The sequence below is a fragment of the Lissotriton helveticus genome, chromosome 9 (genome assembly GCF_964261635.1).
Source record: "Lissotriton helveticus chromosome 9, aLisHel1.1, whole genome shotgun sequence".
Classification (NCBI taxonomy): Eukaryota; Metazoa; Chordata; class Amphibia; order Caudata; family Salamandridae; genus Lissotriton; species Lissotriton helveticus.
This window is the reverse complement of record NC_136070.1, coordinates 821,405,487-821,427,792: the sequence shown is the minus strand read 5'-3', so window position 1 is coordinate 821,427,792 and position 22,306 is coordinate 821,405,487. Positions and strand designations below refer to the sequence as shown.

The following is a 22,306-nucleotide window of genomic DNA, read 5'->3' as shown; positions in this document are numbered from 1 at the left end:
GGAATCTTTAAGAGATATCAAGAAATTTTCAAGAAGATGCAAAATGGTGAACTCCTTATTGAGTCACCTCCATCACAAGCGTTCAATAATGCCACGGATAGCCCGGTGGGAAATTTCAGAATCAAAACTAAGATATCGTTTGAACCCACATCATTCATGTTGATCTGGTGGTGTAATGAGAAAAGTCTAATCCATGAAATTAGCCAACTCTCTTCAAGACGGATTGTCTCTATGCTTTAATTTGCATCACCTTTTCTAAAAACCCACGAGTTGCCCCAAGTTTCCTAAGGAGCACCTACATGATAATTACATATAAATATTCCCCAGTCTGTGAAAGCTATTAAAACATTATTTTTATGAGGTAATAAGAGACCATGATCAGCTGATTCCTCAATATAATTACAGTTCCTTTCATTGGGGATATGAAAACCAACAGATGGTCAATCAACTTGTCAAGACCAAACATCTTGGATAAGACACTTATAAAAGAAGACAGACCCATATTGATCCTATTCTCAGATTGAAAGTTAGGGATTGTACTCTGGGTCCTGTGGGTCCTGTGCAGGTGGTGTGTTTTAAGCTGAACAGCAAAAACTTCAGATGCAGTGATACTAGGTTTTTGACTAGTTGGATATAAGCTAGGACTAAATGCAGAAAGTCATACTGATCCTAAGTGGGAAAAACATGTTTACTGGAATCCAGTCAGAATGGATTATAGGGCAGAGCTGGTGCACACTTCTTGTCCAAAGTGTAACTTTAATTGTTAAGGGGTTGTTGTCCTAAAATGAACTATGAGTGAATATAGGCATCACATTCAAATAGCGTGAGGTACATTTAGAGTAATATGTCAAATTGGCCCCTTGATTATGAATGAACCTGTAAGCAGAGTCAGTTCAAAGAGGAAATCAAATATGGCCAGCAATGTCATATATACCAGTCCCCTTCAGAAATATTTTTAAATGTTGTAGTCTGCTCCCATTCTCCCCTTCACCCCTGTTAAATCTAGGGGTGGCCAAATTTGGTGACTTCACATTACCCTTCTAAAGCATAGATCCATCCAAATTCTGCCGATCACCGAATGGCGGAATTTTTTCATGAGAGGCTCCACAAATGCAAGCGAGATTTGGCGTCCCCTAGTGCCATTTTCTAAAGCTGGTGGTAGTGGGCGGTCATGGTCGGAGGGCTGCTTTTCAAAGAGATTTGCTGCTGCTCATGTAGATTTCCACTCAAGCAACAGATTTTTCAGCGCTTCTGGCGCTACTAGCACCAAATTTCAGCAGGATGTGCATACTTTTCACCCGTTGGCGGAACTTTGCGGAATCTTGCAGAGTTTTTTATGTAAGAGTAACTGTGGGAGCTCAGCCCACCCCTAGTTAAATCTATGTGTTAAACATTTTTTTTAAAAAGCCAGTGTGTTGAACAGGACTGAAAAACTGTGTGTGCTTGATTCCATAATCTGAGTTGTGAGGTATTACGGCACTCCAGAGATTTCTCCCCTGTAAATTTTTCCAGATTAAAGGGTGAAAAGAGGTCAAATCTACTGTAATCAGTTGCATAAACTCAAATGGTCTCGATTATTCCTTATTTCAGCAGTTGAAAACCGATATTGAGCAGGGATTTTTCACCATGGGAATACTACATGATGCTTTCTTATAATTATCCTTACTGCAAAAAAACGTAACCAGTTCTTACAGCCAACCCTTACTAAGAACTGGTCAACAGTACATTTGTTTTTGTGACTATATATTGACTGGTAAATATACATTCTTTGGTATGATAGTACATTTCTAGTTTTAAATGTACTGTGTTGCCTCAAACATACATCAGCTAGACTGAATTTACCTTTGATTGACTGAATGCATATTCATTTGACTGTACAATTGATTATGCTTAATTGCATGTTTTTGTATATATCTAATGAACAAGGGTTTGAAGCAGCTTCTTTATAGAACTCGTGTTTCAATTTGACCAGAGAGTAAGCAAACTCTCAAAACATGTGTATCAAAGGTGGCTGTCATACCCCACTCTACCTGTGCTCTTTTGCTCTATTGTGATCACTGTTTTTCAATTGGGCAAGAGCCATGTACTTTTATCTATTTTCTAGTTAGGCAGATGTCATGTACTCTGCTGTGCACTTTTAGTTTTTTTCAGAGTATTATATAGCGCTAACTCGACCTAATGATATCAGGTATCAGAGCGCTTTACATGAGCACCAGTTACGTTACAGATGGACACATTCATTTTTGTAAGGCGTGGGGAGATCACGTGATTTGCCCAGAATCACAGGATGTTGAGCGTCCCTGCTGAGCCATGAACCCAGTTGCCCAGCTTCGAGGTTGACTGCTCTAGCTGTGAGGCTACATCCTCGCCCCTAAAAACTTTATTTAGGCATGTTCTGTAGTTTAGTTTGAGTGAACTGTTTCAAGATTTGTTTAACTAAGAGCAAATGCTCCAAATTTCTGTTTGGACTAACCTGGTGCTGATTAAATAAAAGCTTCTGTTTCCTGCTGATCTCAAGGTTACCTGATATACTTGCTAGTTGTTTATTTGCTCAGCTGCCCTGCCATCTAATTAATGGCTTCCATTTGCTGCCCAGCCTCCTACCAGAGACAACCTTTTAATTGACTGGAAACACTCAGTAATCTTCAGGAAAGCTCCAGTGCCTAATGTGTTTTTTACTCAACCTTCTATTTACTGCACAGCCTCCTGCCAGAGACAATCTTCCAACTAATGCTTAGTAATCTTCAAAAGGACTCCAGATTAACACTTGCATGATAGGCTATTAATACTGCTTTCAAACTCAGCCCTCTGCTTGGGTTCATAGATGTGTCTTGAGAGAGAACGGTGTCTCTGGTATTCCGAGCCCCACAGCTGGCGACAAGATTAACCTGGACATCTTCGCCTGGAAGCTGGAGACCAGCAACTCTTCTTGGACTCCATTCCTTTGAGCCAGCTACCATCAATCTTGAACTCTGGAACTGGCTGATCAGCCGGTGCCAATGTACCCCCATCACCTTGACTACGATCATCTTTTCACCATTTGATGCTCCAGCTATTCCTGCCCATTACACTGATCTCAAGTTGGTACATTAACTGGGCGCTTCAAGTTTTGTTATCACCTTTTCTTGAAGGACACCCCAACAACTTACTTTGAATAAGAAAGCCTTGGCTAAAGGAAAATGACTAGTACAATGTTAAGGACAGATACAGGTTTCTGAATCATCTGAGCAGAGGCTAAAGGATAGTCACTCAGGATTCAGCGCAGAAGTCAGTGCTGAAGGACCCTTCACATGCACTTACATTTCTTACAGTAATTCTTCGGTATGTTTCATTAGGGATTCACAACTCAGGCTGATTGTAAAGCATTCATGTATGGTTGTTTGAAATTATTGTGTTCTTTTTTGCAGAGCACCTCTTCTGACTGCACCTTACCATTAAAACTTGAAGGGTTCTGTTCAGAAGGATTAACACCCACCCATCATTCTTTTCACAGGAGATCCAGGTACACCAAATCATTACTTTCTCTCTGTCTCTCGAAACCCCCTTCATCCCCAGGGTTAGCCACCGGTATCAGGCATCTCTCCTGATACTAAGAATTGCCCTCAAGGGGGAGTGGTGGAAGATCTTCACTTCCATAGAAGTCTTGGAAATTGAGGTGATTGGTCTTTGGTGTAATAATGGCTTTGTCTAGTATGACCCCCATACTCACACCCTCAATATAAATGAGTTTTAACCTTGTGTATATAGTTTTTTTCTCAAATGATGAAGGCAGTTTTACAAACAATACAGGGATAGTCAAAGAAGATCATTTGTCCATGTCAAGTTTGATGAAATTTGATGGAATTATATTTGAAATATGTGTACCTGACATGATCTGTGATGAAAACCAAGTTAGTTCAGTGCTAAAAACTAACTTAAAAAATAATTATTTAATCCTTGGTCAATTTTCTCCAAACTTCATATGTGTATCCGCACATAGATGCCCAGAGGCTATTTCAAATTTGGTGATCCTTTTTTAAAGAATTTTGATCGTTTGGGAACAATGGAGATCGCAACTGACACATAACTGTAGTGTTTTTATTGTATTATTTTACCACTATAGCATATCATTGTCCTATTCCTAAAAAAACGGAAAGGTATGGGCAGAGATTTGCACATCCACCTGCATATAAATGTAGTATTCTACTGTTCATAAACATTTCCAGTAATAAACCACAAAGGCTGCAGTAGACACAGGTTTCCAGGCATACTGGTGGTAATATTATATGACTTTTTGAGGAGGCCTCTTTTCTCCTCTGGGGACTTATCCATAACAAATAACTTGCACCGTGCAAATGAAGTCTTCGGTGAAAATGTGATCTATGATAAATTTCCTGGAGCTAGCGTCTTTTTGAGAGAAGGACCAAGTCACACTCTATCCAATTCAGACAACGGCAGCCTCCTATAAAGTTTTACCCTACTTGGGATGAATACAGTGGAGGAACTGCTGAAATCGCCCAAATCAGGATCACCGTTGGCTATAGTGCCAGCTAGGATTTCCTCTTTGTTATCCAAACAACTTTCTCCTTCCATTTGCCCAATATGAAATCTTTCATTGAGTAAAGTTCAACGTCCACCAGAGTGGAAAGCCACACAACTAATTCCAATTCGCATGAAGGCAAACTCCCTGGCATCGGACCTATCAAACTATGGACCCATGAGCTTTATTGTGCAGAGCTTAAGAGGTTTTTTCCAAGAAACAAATGTGGGCATCTCGGAACACACATAAAAATAATAGTATTAGAGTCTACAAGGATAAGAAAAAAAGCATTCAATTTGTTGTTTTAAAAAAAATGAAAGTGCAGGGGTAATTTAAAAAAGATACTGTTTAGCAGTTGCATGAATAAATGAATCCCTAATTAGGAGTAACCAAACGAGGTGCAGAAGCAGACATGCACACATGCTGAGTTAAAAGGTGGCCTATTTTTCAATTCTGAATCATAAGACAAATATACGTAGGTAAATATTGGCAAGTATGGATTTACTACTCATCTACACACACACAGATATACAGACACACACACACACACACACATATACATATATATATACACGTATATATATAAGACATGCTCGCGGTCGCCATAAGTAGTTATAGTTAAGACCTAGTCTCCACTAGTTTCGATAGAAAAAGCGTTTTTGATTTTGCCAGTAACTTTAGCTTTGTTTGATGAATCATCACAAACTTGTCAAAACTAGTTTGCCACTCACTTCAGCTAGCTAGTGTCTCGAACGTTTCAGGGTGATCCATCAAGCATGGGCCAAGAAAAATGGGCCGTTTTCCCCATGAAATGTCTCATATGGATTTTAGACACATCTGCAGCCCGATCGCGGAACGGAATTACACTAAATTTGGCAGAAAGGTAGTTGTTGGTCTAGAAAGCGACCTTTTTGCAAACTGGTGTAAATCCTTTTAGTAGTTTTGGAAATATTAAGAGAAATTCACATTTGTATATATAGGAATGAGGATCCTCTGAAGATCCAACAGTACCCGTGCTAAAATGTGATTGTTTGCTAACAGTTCAACCAGAAAGTGTTGGCAGCCATGTTGGGAATCGGCTTCAGCCAAGTCCCTGAAAAAACGTATAAACAAAGAAAAGGGGGCAGGGTAGGAATACCCTGACCCCCTAGCTCTGGTTCTGGGGTCCCCCAGGACCCTGCAGGGTAAAGAAGCATCCCTGCTTCTCTACTGTTTAGCCCCTCGGTGGGCCAGGTCCTGGGGTTATACTCTAAAAGAGGGGGCACGCAGATCAAACTTGATGGACTCTTTTGAGCCCCAGTGACCACCACCACTAGGGCTTTATTTTAAATGTGGATGTGGTCCGTACAGACCTCCCTTCTCGAGCGGGTCAAGCCCTAGGGACCACCACCTCCCCGGGGCTAAATTAAAAGTCTTGAGGGGCCACATGGACTCTCCGGATCTCCGGGGACTACCATCTCCCTGAGGCCAAATTAACATCTTAAAACTAGAATGGGGGCTGCGAGGCCTCTCTCCCAGGCCATAAACGGCCCAGGACCACCACTTCCCTGGGGATGGTCTGTCTGCTACAATGGAGGGGGGGCCGTAGCCCTTATCCTGGTGCCATAAATTGCATTGGGGACTGCCATCTCCCAGGGCTGGCTCCTGCTATGTTCCAGAGTGTCTACCCCCGGGACAAAGCTGTTTGCTGTGAATTGGCAGGAGCTTTGACAGCTCCCGCCAAGTCAGAGCAAACACTCGGCTTGCAAGACAAAATGCTCTCGCTTGCTGGAAGCTGAGGTTTCGTCTGTTTTGGGCAGGGAAACAGATTAAAAGACTGCTCACACAAACCAAGAGCTGCATGTTTAGCAGCTCTCTTGTCTATGAGAGCAATGGTGGCTCCACAGGATATGGCGAGCCAGAAGGAACGCGGGGGTCTTGAGGCTCCCCCGCATCTTCTGGGGAAAAGAGCAGGAAGTGAAAAAATAAAGGTGAAGCAGGTGAAGCAGGTGAAGGTGAGCAGAAAGATGCAGAATAAAGGTCAGCAGCAAGCAGAAAGAGGCAAGATAAAGGTGAGAAATGAGCAGAGAGCCAAGATAAAGGTGAGGAGTGAGCAGAAAGAGGTAGAGTAATGGTCAGAAATGAGCACCGAGAGCCAGAATAAAGGCCAAAAACATTGAGACTCACCCCGTGGCTCTGGGGAAAAGATCAGGGAGAAGCAAAATAAAGGTGAGAAACAAGCAGAATGATGCAGAATAGAGGCCAGCAAAGAGAGCCAGAAAGAGACAAGACAAAGATGAGAAAACAAACAGATAGTGGCAGAATAAAGGTCAGAAATGAGCAGACAGAGGCAAAATAAAGGTGACAAAAGAGCAGAAAAGGGCAGAATAAATGTCAGAAACTAACAAAAAAGGCAGAATAAAGGTCAGATATGAGCAGCAAGAGGCAAGATAAAGGTCAGAAATGAGCAGAAGGAGGCAAAATAGAGGTCAGAAACAAGCAGAAAGTGGCAAAAGAGAGATCAGAAACGAGCAGAAAGAGGCAAAATAAAGTTCAGAAGTGAGCAGTAAAGGTAGAAAACAATAAGAGAACAATCAGAACCCACTCAGCACCTATACGCCCACTCACAGAACAACTCAGACACTCTCAAAGCCTCTCACAGACTCATTTGTCTACTCATAAATGAACTGAGACTTGTACACCCACTCACAGATCCAGATGCTTATGCACCCACTTACAGAATCACTCATACTTTCTCTCACCCACTTCTAGACCTACTTAGAGACTCATGCACTGACTCACAGTCCCACTCAGAGACTCACAGACCCACTCACAGACCCATTCAGAGAATCACACACCCACTTACAGACCTGCTTAAACACCCGTACACTTACTCACAGACTGACTAACACACACTCATGGAGGCACTCGCAAACCCATTCAGACACTCACAAAACCACTCACAAATCCACTCAGACAATCATGCACCCACTCACACATATACTGAGACACTCATGCACTTACTCACACACACACTTTCAAAGGTTACAGGTTAGGAAATAACATTTAAAAAAGATAGAAATTCACTGTAGAAAAAACAAAGGTTACCAGGATGTCATAGTTAGGAAATAGAATGAAAAAAACCTTAGAAATTCACTGGAAAAAAAAGGTTACAGGGACCCTATACAGGCTCAGATTTCAGTCATACAAAACCATCAAAATTCAGCAGTTATAGTTATCTGAGATAACTGCTCATGACTACTGTTACTGCTTATGACCTCACAAATCACTCATAAAATGGTAAGTGACATCACTGATGACATCATCCACAGAACGACTCATACACCCACTCACACCCTAATATAACCTCTCATATACCCACTGTCTCACCCACACCACCACTCATATACCCATTCATAGGCCCATACGAGTGCTCACACAACCACTCAATCTTCCATAGAGCCACTCAAACACCCACTCACTCATACAGCCACTCACACAGCCACTCACTCACTCATACAGCTACTCATACAACTAGTCACACACCCATACAACCACCCGCACAGCCAAAGACACCCATGCAACTACCACACACCCACTTATTCACATATACAGCTTCTCACACACCCACTCACTCAACCACACAGCCTTTCAACAAAGCCACTCACTCATCCACAGAATCACTCATTCACCCTCTCACACCCCAATACAACCTCTCATATACCCACTTACTCACACACCAACTCACATACCCATTCATAGGGCAATACAAGTGCTCACATAACAACTCAATCTTCCATACAACCACTAACAGTCACACACACCCATACAACCAACTATATTCCCATTCAAACATCCATACAAGCACTCACACATCTGCTCACTCACCCATGAGTTCACGCACACACCAACTTGCTTAACCAAACACCTAATCAAAGAGCCACTCACCCATACAGCCACTTACACACCCACTCACTCACTCACTCAGTTACTCACTCACACATCCACTCACCCACCCATACAGCCACTTACACAGCCACCCGCTCACCCATACAGAGACTCACACCCCCCTCACTCACCAATGCAGCTTCTCAAACAGTCACTCACTCACCCACACAGCTACTCACACACCCACTTATACACCCATACAGCCACTCACACGCCTACTCACACACCCAGATGGATTTTAGACACATCTGCAGCCCGATCGCTGAACGGAATTACACTAAATTTGGCAGAAAGGTAGTTGTTGGTCTAGAAAGAGACCTTTTTGCAAACTGGTGAAAATCCTTTTAGTAGTTTTGGAAATATTAAGAGAAATTCACATTTGTATATATAGGGATGAGGATCCTCTGAAGATCCAACAGTACCCGTGCTAAAATGTGATTGTTTGCTAACACTTCAACCAGGAAGTGTTGGCAGCCATGTTGGGAATCGGCTTCAACCAAGTCCCTGAAAAAACTTATAAAAAAAGAAAAGGGGGCAGGGTAGGAATACCCTGACCCCCTAGCTCTGGTTCTGGGGTCCCCCAGGACCCTGCAGGGTAAAGAAGCATCCCTGCTTCTCTACTGTTTAGCCCCTCGGTGGGCCAGGTCCTGGGGTTATACTCTAAAAGAGGGGGCACGCAGATCAAACTTGATGGACTCTTTTGAGCCCCAGTGACCACCACCACTAGGGCTTTATTTTAAATGTGGATGGGGTCCGTACAGACCTCCCTTCTCGAGCGGGGTCAAGCCCTAGGGACCACCACCTCCCCGGGGCTAAATTAAAAGTCTTGAGGGGCCACATGGACTCTCCGGATCTCCGGGGACTACCATCTCCCTGAGGCCAAATTAACATCTTAAAACTAGAATGGGGGCTGCGAGGCCTCTCTCCCAGGCCATAAACGGCCCGGGACCACCACTTCCCTGGGGATGGTCTGTCTGCTACAATGGAGGGGGCCCGTAGCCCTTATCCTGGTGCCATAAATTGCATTGGGGACTGCCATCTCCCAGGGCTGGCTCCTGCTATGTTCCAGAGTGTCTACCCCCGGGACAAAGCTGTTTTCTGTGAATTGGCAGGAGCTTTGACAGCTCCCGCCAAGTCAGAGCAAACACTCGGCTTGCAAGACAAAATGCTCTCGCTTGCTGGAAGCTGAGGTTTCGTCTGTTTTGGGCAGGGAAACAGATTAAAAGACTGCTCACACAAACCAAGAGCTGCATGTTTAGCAGCTCTCTTGTCTATGAGAGCAATGGTGGCTCCACAGGATATGGCGAGCCAGAAGGAACGCGGGGGTCTTGAGGCTCCCCCGCATCTTCTGGGGAAAAGAGCAGGAAGTGAAAAAATAAAGGTGAAGCAGGTGAAGCAGGTGAAGGTGAGCAGAAAGATGCAGAATAAAGGTCAGCAGCAAGCAGAAAGAGGCAAGATAAAGGTGAGAAATGAGCAGAGAGCCAAGATAAAGGTGAGGAGTGAGCAGAAAGAGGTAGAGTAATGGTCAGAAATGAGCACCGAGAGCCAGAATAAAGGCCAAAAACATTGAGACTCACCCCGTGACTCTGGGGAAATGATCAGGGAGAAGCAAAATAAAGGTTAGAAACAAGCAGAATGATGCAGAGTAGAGGCCAGCAAAGAGAGCCAGAAAGAGACAAGACAAAGATGAGAAAACAAACAGATAGTGGCAGAATAAAGGTCAGATATGAGCAGACAGAGGCAAAATAAATGTGACAAAAGAGCAGAAAAGGGCAGAATAAAGGTCAGAAACTAACAAAAAAGGCAGAATAAAGGTCAGATATGAGCAGCAAGAGGCAAGATAAAGGTCAGAAATGAGCAGAAGGAGGCAAAATAGTGACAGAAACAAGCAGAAAGTGGCAAAAGAGAGATCAGAAATGAGCAGAAAGAGGCAAAATAAAGTTCAGAAGTGAGCAGTAAAGGTAGAAAACAATAAGAGAACAAGCAGAACCCACTCAGCACCTATACGCCCACTCACAGAACAACTCAGACACTCTCAAAGCCTCTCACAGACTCATTTGTCTACTCATAAATGAACTGAGACTTGTACACCCACTCACAGATCCAGATGCTTATGCACCCACTTACAGAATCACTCATACTTTCTCTCACCCACTTCTAGACCTACTTAGAGACTCATGCACTGACTCACAGTCCCACTCAGAGACTCACAGACCCACTCACAGACCCATTCAGAGAATCACACACCCACTTACAGACCTGCTTAAACACCCGTACACTTACTCACAGACTGACTAACACACACTCATGGAGGCACTCGCAAACCCATTCAGACACTCACAAAACCACTCACAAATCCACTCAGACAATCATGCACCCACTCACACATATACTGAGACACTCATGCACTTACTCACACACACACTTTCAAAGGTTACAGGTTAGGAAATAACATTTAAAAAAGATAGAAATTCACTGGAGAAAAAACAAAGGTTACCAGGATGTCATAGTTAGGAAATAGAATGAAAAAAACCTTAGAAATTCACTGAAAAAAAAGGTTACAGGGACCCTATACAGGCTCAGATTTCAGTCATACAAAACCATCAAAATTCAGCAGTTATAGTTATCTGAGATAACTGCTCATGACTACTGTTACTGCTTATGACCTCACAAATCACTCATAAAATGGTAAGTGACATCACTGATGACATCATCCACAGAACGACTCATACACCCACTCACACCCTAATATAACCTCTCATATACCCACTGTCTCACCCACACCACCACTCATATACCCATTCATAGGCCCATACGAGTGCTCACACAACCACTCAATCTTCCATAGAGCCACTCAAACACCCACTCACTCATACAGCCACTCACACAGCCACTCACTCACTCATACAGCTACTCATACAACTAGTCACTCACCCATACAACCACCCGCACAGCCAAAGACACCCATGCAACTACCACACACCCACTTATTCACATATACAGCTTCTCACACACCCACTCACTCACCCACACAGCCTTTCAACAAAGCCACTCACTCATCCACAGAATCACTCATTCACCCTCTCACACCCCAATACAACCTCTCATATACCCACTTACTCACACACCAACTCACATACCCATTCATAGGGCAATACAAGTGCTCACATAACAACTCAATCTTCCATACAACCACTAACAGTCACACACACCCATACAACCAACTATATTCCCATTCAAACATCCATACAAGCACTCACACATCTGCTCACTCACCCATGAGTTCACGCACACACCAACTTGCTTAACCAAACACCTAATCAAAGAGCCACTCACCCATACAGCCACTTACACACCCACTCACTCACTCACTCAGTTACTCACTCACACATCCACTCACCCACCCATACAGCCACTTACACAGCCACCCGCTCACCCATACAGAGACTCACACCCCCCTCACTCACCAATGCAGCTTCAAACAGTCACTCACTCACCCACACAGCTACTCACACACCCACTTATACACCCATACAGCCACTCACACGCCTACTCACACACCCATGCAGCCACTCAGACACCCACTCACACACAGACAGACACAGGCAGTCACATAATATATGTGAGAAGTAGTATCACTCATTAGTAGTACACCTAGTATACTAATAATACATTTGTAGACGCTTAGCATATATGTTTAACACTCATAAACCAATATGAAACACTATCACTCACTGGGTGATGTCATGAGTGATGTCATTGACAATGTCATGAGTGAAGTAATAGTGAGGTCATAAGCAGTGCATTGCGATGGCGTACGTTATAGTTAGCTAGGTAACTATCACTGCTGAATTTCTATGGTTTTTTATGAGTGAAATCTGAGCCTAACTATAACTTCTTGTAACCCTTGATTTTTTTCAGTGAATTTATATATATATATATACATATATACAGACCTTCTCAATACTGTGGTAGTTATATTCTACCCATGATATTTTGTAGTACAGAATTAATACTCGATGTTCTGACATACAATAGTTAAAGCAGATGATCATTTTGGGGTGACCCATCAAGGACAGACTCAATTCTTGACCATTGGTCACATACCTGAACAGTCTCCATCTGGGCAGTGTTTTTGTAATTTCCAGCAGTCACTGCTCGCGGAGCCGCTGGGACAAGTGCAGATGTAGCTGCCCCCTTTACTTTTGCAGGTTGAACCAGCAGGGCACAGGTTAGGGTCACAGTCCTTCATATATTCCTGAGAACAGAAAAGGCATAGACACAAGCAGAAATTAAGCAGCAGCTACTGTTGATTCAAAACAAAAACTCAAGGCGTATACGCAAGAGAGCAAGTATTAACCGACTGCTATTTGACTTACCATCATAAGCTGTGCATGAGCGTGCAGGAGAAGCAGAAAGACATTGCAGTGCAGGCCGGAGTTAAATTAGTATACAAAAACAGAGCAGGAGGCCCAAGATGTTCTTAGAAGTTCCAAGCTGCAGGGTTACTGAGCACCGGGACCGCCTAATCTTGATTCCATCTCAAACCTTTCTATACTTTCTGCCTCTTTCACTCAATCTTGCGGGTTCTTTTTCATCCCTGCTTTCTCCCATTGTTACTGTTTTCCTATCTTTCCCTTCCTCCTTTGTTATCTACTGTATGCCTTTGTCTCACTTACTCTGGGTCAAAGTCTGATTTTGAAAAGTAGTCTGGTCCCCAAAATTGAGCTTCAGTGCCCACCACCTACAACCGCAGGAAGAAATTATACACTGGTGAAGGGCAAGAGAGATGCCCAATTCAAATATGGACAGTTTTGTATATGAGTATGTATTCGAATTCTTATCTAGATAGGTTAGAGTTGGAAGTGATTATTCTATGCTAACACAGATATTTTATTAAATTATGACTTTTTTAAACTGTACTTCTAATTTGAGTTAGCGATCGTTTTTGTAAGTGATTTTACAACTGTAAAAGTAGCTATAATTTACAGACATCTTTCATCTGTTTTCTATTGCTTAGTACTGAAACATGGCAGGCATAGCATTGTTTTAGCATGGCGCTGAAGTAACATTTATTTTTTGATTTCTTATGCCACCATGTGGCCATAATGAGAATTGCCGCTTTTTCATGGAAATGTAATATTTTCCTCAGGCTACAATCAACAATCGTAAAAATCTTGAAAAATCCAATTCCTTTTTTTAGGTCGAGCCTCGACAGTGCTTGCGCTGTCTGCAAGACCTGTTGTTCCTAAATTTAGGTTGAGCCTCAACAGCGCTTGCGCTGTCTGCAAAACCTGTTGTATCTCTTCAGTTGGCTTGTGGCAAACCCACCGATTGCCATTGGTTGTTACCTGTGGCATTCAGAAATGCTGGCTTGCTATTAGTGCATTTGTGTAAATGTCCCTCCTTTGTGTGCTTAGCTCCCTCGTTGGCGATTTCACTAAGATAATTTCTTTTGTTGGCCATCACAATCTGCAGCATGTGATGGCCTCTCCACTCCTTTTGCTTTTGCAGGTTTGCACTTCCCTTATTGCTGTTGCAGGCTTAGCACCACCAAGCGGGGAAAAGGCTTGCCAGTTATTTCCAATTTTGTAATATTTTTTTATATAGCGCAAATTCCATCCATAGGTACTGGAGTGTTTACATCGGTACCACATACGTTACAGAAGGACACATTATTTTTTGGTAGGGGATAGGAGATTGTGTTATTCATGAGTGGGCAAAGTCAAGGCTGCTCTCCTTAGGCATATGACTCAGGTTACCTCCCACTTTGTATATTTTTTGCTGCCAGGGGCTCCTGCTCTGTCTTCAGAGAGGCGGGCAAATATCATTCCATGACCCCGCCGCCCGACCGGTAAAACCTGTCAGTTATTAGTATTTTAATTTTTTGATATAGCGCAAACTCAATACATAGGAAAAGACTTGCCAGTTATTTCCATTTCTTTTTTTATATAGTGCAAACTCAATACATAGGTATTAGAGTGTTTTGCACACCACATATATTACAGAAGAAAACATTCATTTTTGGTAGGTGCACGGAGATTGTGTCATTCATGACGACTGAGTGTGCGGAGCCAAGGCTACTCTCCTTAGACCCGTGACTCCTGTTGCCTCCCACTTCGTGTATTGTTTACCCATCAGGGGAGGCTGCTCTGTCTTCAGAGGGACTGGCGAATACCATTCTAGGACCCCTTTGCCAGACCAGTAAAACCTGTCAGTTATTCGCATTTTTATTTTTTTATATAGCGTGAACTCAATAAGTAGGAAAAGTCTTACCAGTTATTTCCAATAATTTTTTTATAGAGCGCAAACTCGACACGTAGGTATTGCAGCGCTTTGCACACCACATACGTTACAGAAGGAAACATTAATTTTTGGTAGGCGTGCGGAGATTGTGTTATTCATGACAACTGGGTGGGATGAGTCAAGGCTGCTCTTCTTAGGTCTGTGACTCCGGTTGCCGTGGAGCCAATGACTCCATGCAGTGATGGTGCAGGGCCCATGGCCAAGCAGGTTCTTATTCTGACCCGCCCTGGTGCAGCTGCTAGAGGTGAGGCCTCAGAGCTGTTGCATTTCCTGTAGAAGCTCTTTGGGGCATGGCACCAGGGCAAACCAGAGGCGGTGGGCACTGTGGTACCTGCGGCAGGCGCTTTACACCCGGAGGCTGAGGTGGAGGGGAGCCAGGTTGTAGCAGCACTGAACATGCATTAGTTAGTTGTATGTTTATTGTTGCTTGTTTCCCTTATCTCTGCCTTTTTTAAGGCTTTCTAACGTATGAGGCTATGTGGAGCACCTCAACCTCAGGGAGCGTGAAAATGTATTTATTTCTCTGGTTAAACTGTGCCTTAGTTTGCAGTCAATAATTTAGCTGCAGACTTCTATACTGCTGAACATTAATTTATTCTTTTTAGAAAAGCAGTCCTACAACTGCATGCTTAGCCACTGAATAAATTAATGTTTCAAACCACTTTAAAAAATTTCAAATTGGTATAAAGCCAAGTGCTTCTGTTACATGCTTCAGTGCCTCAGTTTGTATTTTAATCTTCGTTCCATATGAAGTGTTTTGAGCATCCTTTGCATACATTAGCTATTACAATGCTGTCATACCCACATTTTTCCTCCCAAGGCATTTTAAGATGGCCTCTGCCTACATCTACTACACCTGCTCCGGAATGAGCTTGATATAAATAGCTGGAAAGCTGTATCCAGCATCAATGGTTACTACTGCAGGAGCATTCTTTTCCAAATAAGGTCTTACGCATTGCTTTCTGTATGCACAATACATATCAATTTTTCGACACGTTAAAATAAATAAAGAGACACTTCAAGTTTAACGCACCGTCAAGTTCTCAAAATGTATTTTATTTATATGTGAGTAACAACCTCACATTATTTTTGATATAAGCAGTCTTAGGCTCATATAACATCCCCTAAACAAGACTCGCCCCAAAACGTAGCTGCATTCTCCAACTACACACAATGCCTCAAACAGCATGGAGAAGTTGTGGCATTACAGCCCAAGCTTCCGACTTTGAAACTGGGGAACAATGTTCACCTGTCGGCTTAACATTTTGTGATTCTGTAAAAATAACTTAACCGCCCTGTGAATTATTAAAGACAAGCATTGGCATAGCCAATAGGTCTCGCTTTTGGGACCTTATAAGTATTTAGTTATGCACCACAATATCCTTGGTACAACAACATCAACTGTTGACATGGCTAAACTCTTATAAGGTCCCAAAGACGAGACCTATTGGCTATGCCAATGCTCGTTTTCTAGTGCGCCTTGTGCTGCAGCCCTTTTCCTGGGCTATTGCACTAGCAAATAAAAAAATGTGACCTCCTACATGGCGGTAGTATCATAATAGGCCGAAGATTCCTGGCAATGGCGGTCAGACTCTTGCCCGACAGCCATTGTAATGAGGCCCCAAGTTATTTCAGGGGTTCCTCTATGGGGAAAAGATTTAGAAATCATTGTAGACAGCAGGTCTCTTGCAGCCCACCAGGCCATGTCATGCAGCCCTCCTGGTCAACAGATGCACTTGGATCTGAGATTAATGTGCACTGCTGTTTGACCGAGGCCGCGTTGGCATAGGAGCTGCAGCGAAATAGGTGTCAGGTGAGCATGCACAATGTAGTTGGTGTTGTGCAAGCTTGCTCCCGCGGGTTGCTACCTCAGTGATTTTCGTTCAGTGGAAGGTAGGAAACTGCCTTTGTAAGTCAGTTCTACATCGCAAAGACCCCTGAGCTCATCTGGCTACAGTCGTACTTCATCCAAGGCAGCTGTACTTTCTTTCACAAATGGAATCAGAGGAGTCTGCAGGCAAGTGCTTCGTTTGAAGGGTCCTGTGTTTGTTTTAATGTGCCGGATGGCGCACAGAAGGGCTCCCTTGGCCTCACACAAGGCGAAATGTCAAAAAACAAACCCTTATGCACTGCATACCCCTAGTGTGCACAGCACTTAACCATGCGCGTCAGGAGTTAGCTGGAGAGCCTGGCCTCTTGCCAAGCCTTGAACACATACTCCGCTATGCACGACCGTTGGCCTTAACATTTAAACAAAAAAAAAGTTGGGTTGCCATGTGACGTGTCAAGGTTCCACCACATAGCAATTTAGTAACATGTAAGCTTCCTTGGTGAAGTCTGCATGGAAGGCTGCTGGATCTTGCAGTCACTCTCCCAGATATTAAGCGGTTATTTCTCACTATTGGTATTCCTCCTAAATCCCAGTTGCCTTTTGAGGGTTTTAATCTTTTTGATAAAACCAACTACATGCGTTTTGCTGAAGTTGACACCCACCTCGTTTTCACTGCAGTATGTAATCAAGATGTTCAGTAACCTCTAAACCTGTCGTGCTTAAACGTAGAACATTGTCGTACATATCTATGCAGTGTATTGTGCTGTATAGATATATACTTGTGCTCAACCTCACATCAAGCTACACAAAGCAAAAAATGGTAGCCTACACTTAAACATCAACTCATTAGACATATAGAAGCCATCCTGACTTTGTACAAGAGCAACGCTTTCAGAGTGCTTTCTAGTCACAATTCTCAGATTACTCCCGACAGTTGCTCAAATTGATTGACGACGAGAACCATGTAATGCTCTCTTGCACCTTTTGCGCACATGTACATGAATTAAAAGAAACTGCTTTGGGGCATATTCAACTACATGGACACGAATAGACGGCTACGCGGACCTCAACGCAGTTTAAAACAAAAAGATATGTTCGGTCTGAATATAAAAGTGAAAGCAAGAAGCATTTTAATTTGACAGGATATTACTTCATGCTAGTTTAAATAGGATCACACTGAAAGGCACTTGTTGAAGCCCTCTGTATGTTTGCACGCATAACTTAATCAGTTAAGTAGAAGAGATTCATTCTTCTGTTTTGCAATTAATCTCACACTGTAACCACAATATGTACAGATTGACTTGGTTAAGTTACTAACCACCACGCAAAAGAGGGAGAGAAAATTTTTAATATCCCAAGACACTTGTGGGAAGAGGGCAGTGAGGGATAACGGGACTTCCTTTCCTTGACAGTGAGGGTCCATAAGTAACACCAGGAACACCCCTGCCCTTAACCCCAGTACCTGGTACTGTTCACTTACTCTGCATTTACAGCCCGTCAAGTCGGGCTCGATACCATATCTGCTCTGGGCCCATGCAACAGTGTGCCTGCCTACCCAGCAAAGGCAAGCAATATGAACACCGGATTACTTCACATAATGGGTAGGAGGCCACTACCAGCTTTTACTCAGGTGCCATCATGCAATATCCTACAGTCCTTTAAATATTAAAAGGCCCTAGTGCATTTGCGAATGTCTTCGATATGTTAACTCGCTGTGTGCTGTGCGATCACACAGACCAATGAGTAAGAAGTAAAAATGTAACAGAGGCCCGGAGATATCAATCAATCACTCACAATTGTTTGCAAGAATGCTCCGGACACAGCACTAGCCATGACAGTGTGATCCGTCTCACTATCCAGTGAATGCCATCACGCATGATTGACGAGGAATAATGTAAGTATTGGGCCGTGGCTGGCAGTGGCAAACTAATGTCTTTCCTCCCAGCTGCCTTGCATCAAAGCAAACACACTGGCCCTCGCACAATACGCACCTTGTGTAAACTCATTGCCAGCTGACCCCGGACTGAACAGCGAGGAGATGTTTGCCTAACGAACAGAGTTACCGACATTGCAGCAGGCCGGAAGTCCAGAGCGATTCACTCGCGAAGCAGCAAAAGTAAAAGCTGCTAATTAAAACAAGCACTGCACAAGTGGTGCGGGTGCGCTCATGTTGCTCGTAACCGCAAGCCTTAGGCTGGAAGTTCAGATCGATTTCAAGAGGTCTTTTTCCTAGTGCAGCGCATGCGCGCTGCCTAGGCTCGACCTAAAAAATTACTGTGTAATGTAACAGGTGCAAATGGAAACTGGAGCAATATCTTTGTTTTGAGTTTGAAATTCATAAAACTGTAGAAAAAAATATATAAGACCCACCACCTGAGTCAAGTCTGCAGCCATTCGCACAGAGCTGTAGGGCAGTGGTAGATGGTATGCCATTGCTGTATGTGTGTGTGGTGCCTGCCTGCATGGTGTCTGTGTGCAGTGGCTGTCTGCAGTGCGTGTGTGTGCACACATGCGGTGTCTCTTCTGTGTGTGTCTGCTGTGTATGTGTGTGATTGCTTAAATTTACATAGGCATCAGAATGCCAACACTGCCAAAAGACGTCAGGTAATGCCTGGAAGTAATAGGCTCAGTGTATCATAGATGATTTACCACAAACTTTAATGTCTTCAATGGCTAATTTACTATAATGGATACTGAAATGCATGGCTAAACACTTAAAGGTCCCAAAAGCGAGACCTATTTGTCTATGCCAATGCTTGTTTAAAGTGTTACGTCAACAACACCACAACAGTGATTTGATGAAACTCAAATAACACATATTCATGAAAATACTAACAATCGTAAAAATACGTAACTCAAAACTGAAAATCGTTACGACTCTAAACTATCTAAACGAGGGCTACAATGTCTTACGAAGAAGTCAAGAATTTTATTCTTGAATGTCTGGGTAACAATGAAGAGATCCATCAGTTGAAATGTAATAAGAGCAAAGCATCAGAAGGAACAGAAGGATACTTTATCATAATGCTAAGAACTTAAGGTGTCAGTGTTTTTACACTAGCACCTTTTGTTGTATGTCGATTTAGATTCCGAATTAATTTCCCAATTCATGCTCTTACATAGGTACTATTCGCGTTGCCCTTATATCGGCATAGAAATCCAGTCCTTATTTAGGCATAGCCCATGCTACCCAAATACAGGCATGGCTACTTCCATCTGTTCATCTACGTCACAATGATTTCTTGGAAAACCAGACTCTTAAGCAGAAGGGACTTCCCCTAGCCTGGATATTGATTTCTCCAAGAAACTCATTATTATGCATGAACAACTATTCCTTAGGGTTTCATCCATGACGTTCAAATGCCTGACTTTTACGTCAATACAGGCATTCCTAAACACCATCAAAGTATAAATATACCTTCACTTGCTAAAGCAAAGCACTGTGTGGTTCGGTGCAGTTCAACTACCTACTTGCCAGACGCACCTCGCTACAGCAAGTGCCGAAGGAAGCCGATTCGCCAGCTGACGCACTGACAAAGAAGCTGACATCCTCCTGCCGAGAATCCAGCTCCAGTGTTTCTGACTCTCCTTGCGGGGTGTTCAAAAATCGAGTCCTGAGACAGAGATACCAACCTCTCATTCTGAAGGTATGGAGCTGATTAGAACCTTGAGAAACCTTTGACAATTCTTGGCAGACCTAAAACGTATGCTAAGAAGCACCTACTTCTTCCCTGGTGCTAGACCTAGTTAGGTACATTGGGGTAGGCTTATTTTAGAAGCACCAGTTGAGTATTTTAGCCTGTGTTATTTATGTATGTATTTTTACTTGTCATAGCAACAGACAATGCTATTACATAATTTTTTTATATTACTGTTCTCGCTGTACGCATTATACTTTGCATTCTGTCTAACGATTGTAGCAGTTCACCTCTCTTGCATGAGAAAGAATACTGTTCAATAAATCCCTTTTATTGAAATGCCCATCTCTCTATTTCTGTGCAAATCTGTAGAAACGAAGCATGCACGATTGACTGAGTAAAACAGTTATCTATTGTTTCCACGACTCTGAAGATCTGTGTTGCAGCCCTAGGGAAACAAAGTTGTTATGCGGTTGTCAGAAACTAATCCCTTCTTGTTTATTCGAGAAAGTTTCTAGTGACCTCTGAGTTAGTCGGCCCACACAATTAAGTTTAATTTACTAGATAGAGACACACTGACCTCAGTAAATGTGTTTTGTATTTATATAGCGCCTTCTACTAAGAGGTCTCGTAGCGCTGTATTCATACTGCTGTGGAACCCTTCCTGGCTTTCCTGTGAAATGTCCACCCCTGGGCACCCCCAAGGTGAAGCCAGGCATCCAAGCGCTGCTCGGGCCGTTGTGGAGATTAAGCAAGCTATTGCCCAGAGTCACAGAGTGGGACCCATGATTAGACTAGACACCGAGGCGAGAATTATCAGGTCCGGGGAAATTGTGTCCAAGAGCCGCCGAGGCGGGACTTGAACCCTGGTCCCGGGCCAGACCTCTGCATCAGGGTCTGCCGCTCTAACCATTGAGCCACGCTTCTCCACTGTTCAGTCCTATGTCAAATCTATAGTGTATATTATTCCAATGCGCAGAGCCTATTGGGAATATAGGAACTACACTACACTTTAACGTCAACAAGATTTTGGAAACAACTATATACAACATTACCTACAGCCTTTGCCTCCTTTGTTGCAAAAGTAGGTCTATCAACACCACAATCCTCCTCTGCAGGGAGCCAACAGTATTAATTTAGGGTGATTATAGCTAGACTTATGTCTTCCAGGTACCCAGCTGTATAATACATTTGTGTGCCAGTAAAGACCTCCAGTAAAGGGCTTAAAATGAAAAATCAAGAATATCTATCACCGAGCTAGATACTTCTTCTAGGTTTGGTGAGGAAATGGATACAAAAAAGTAAAATAAAGGGAAATAAAACAAATTTGGGGCTTAGGTTCTTAGGATATATATATATATATATATATATATATATATATATATATATATATATATATATATATTCACTGAAAAAACCATAGGTTATAGACCATATATAGTTAGGAATTAGCATTTACAAAACCTTGAAAATTCACTGAAAAAACCATAGGTTATAGACCATATATAGTTAGGAATTAGCATTTAAAAAACCTTATTTTACTCACACAAAACCATTGAAATTCCATATATAGTTAGTTGCACTAACTATATATCGCGCACCTGCAATCCACTGCTGATCATGTCACATATTACATCATTCATGACATGGTCAGTGACATCACTGATGACATCACTGATGACATCTCAAATGACATCACTGATGACATCACTGATGACATCTCATTTGACATCATTCTTGTGCTAATACGATAAACCTCTTCAGACTCTAATATAACCTTAGATACACTCAGTGTATACAGACACTCACACACTTCCACTCATCCATGGAGTTACTCACACACCCAGTCAGTCATGCAAAGAAACAATCTCATCTCCATTTCTTCAAGTATACAGTTAAACACACCTTACTTATTGAAACATATACTAACACATATTTACTCTCTTATACAATCCCTGATACAAGTTCACAATGATCGATACAACCACTCACTCATTCGGTGGCTCTCATGCACAGTTATTTATATATGCCAACTCTCACATGTACTGTGTTTTACATATGTACTTACTATGACATGTAGCATTG

General features: G+C 42.7%; 1 protein-coding gene across 2 annotated transcripts in view; it reads right to left on the bottom strand.

Moving 5' to 3' along the window:
- LOC144781907 (protein jagged-2-like) overlaps positions 1 to 22,306 on the bottom strand; it is a 672,332-nt gene that overhangs the window by 29,492 nt on the left and 620,534 nt on the right. For both annotated transcript variants that reach the window (XM_078660988.1, XM_078660989.1), the window contains exon 13: positions 12,554 to 12,704. In XM_078660988.1, the coding sequence (XP_078517114.1) occupies positions 12,554 to 12,704 (151 nt within the window). The remainder of the gene's footprint in view (positions 1 to 12,553; positions 12,705 to 22,306) is intronic.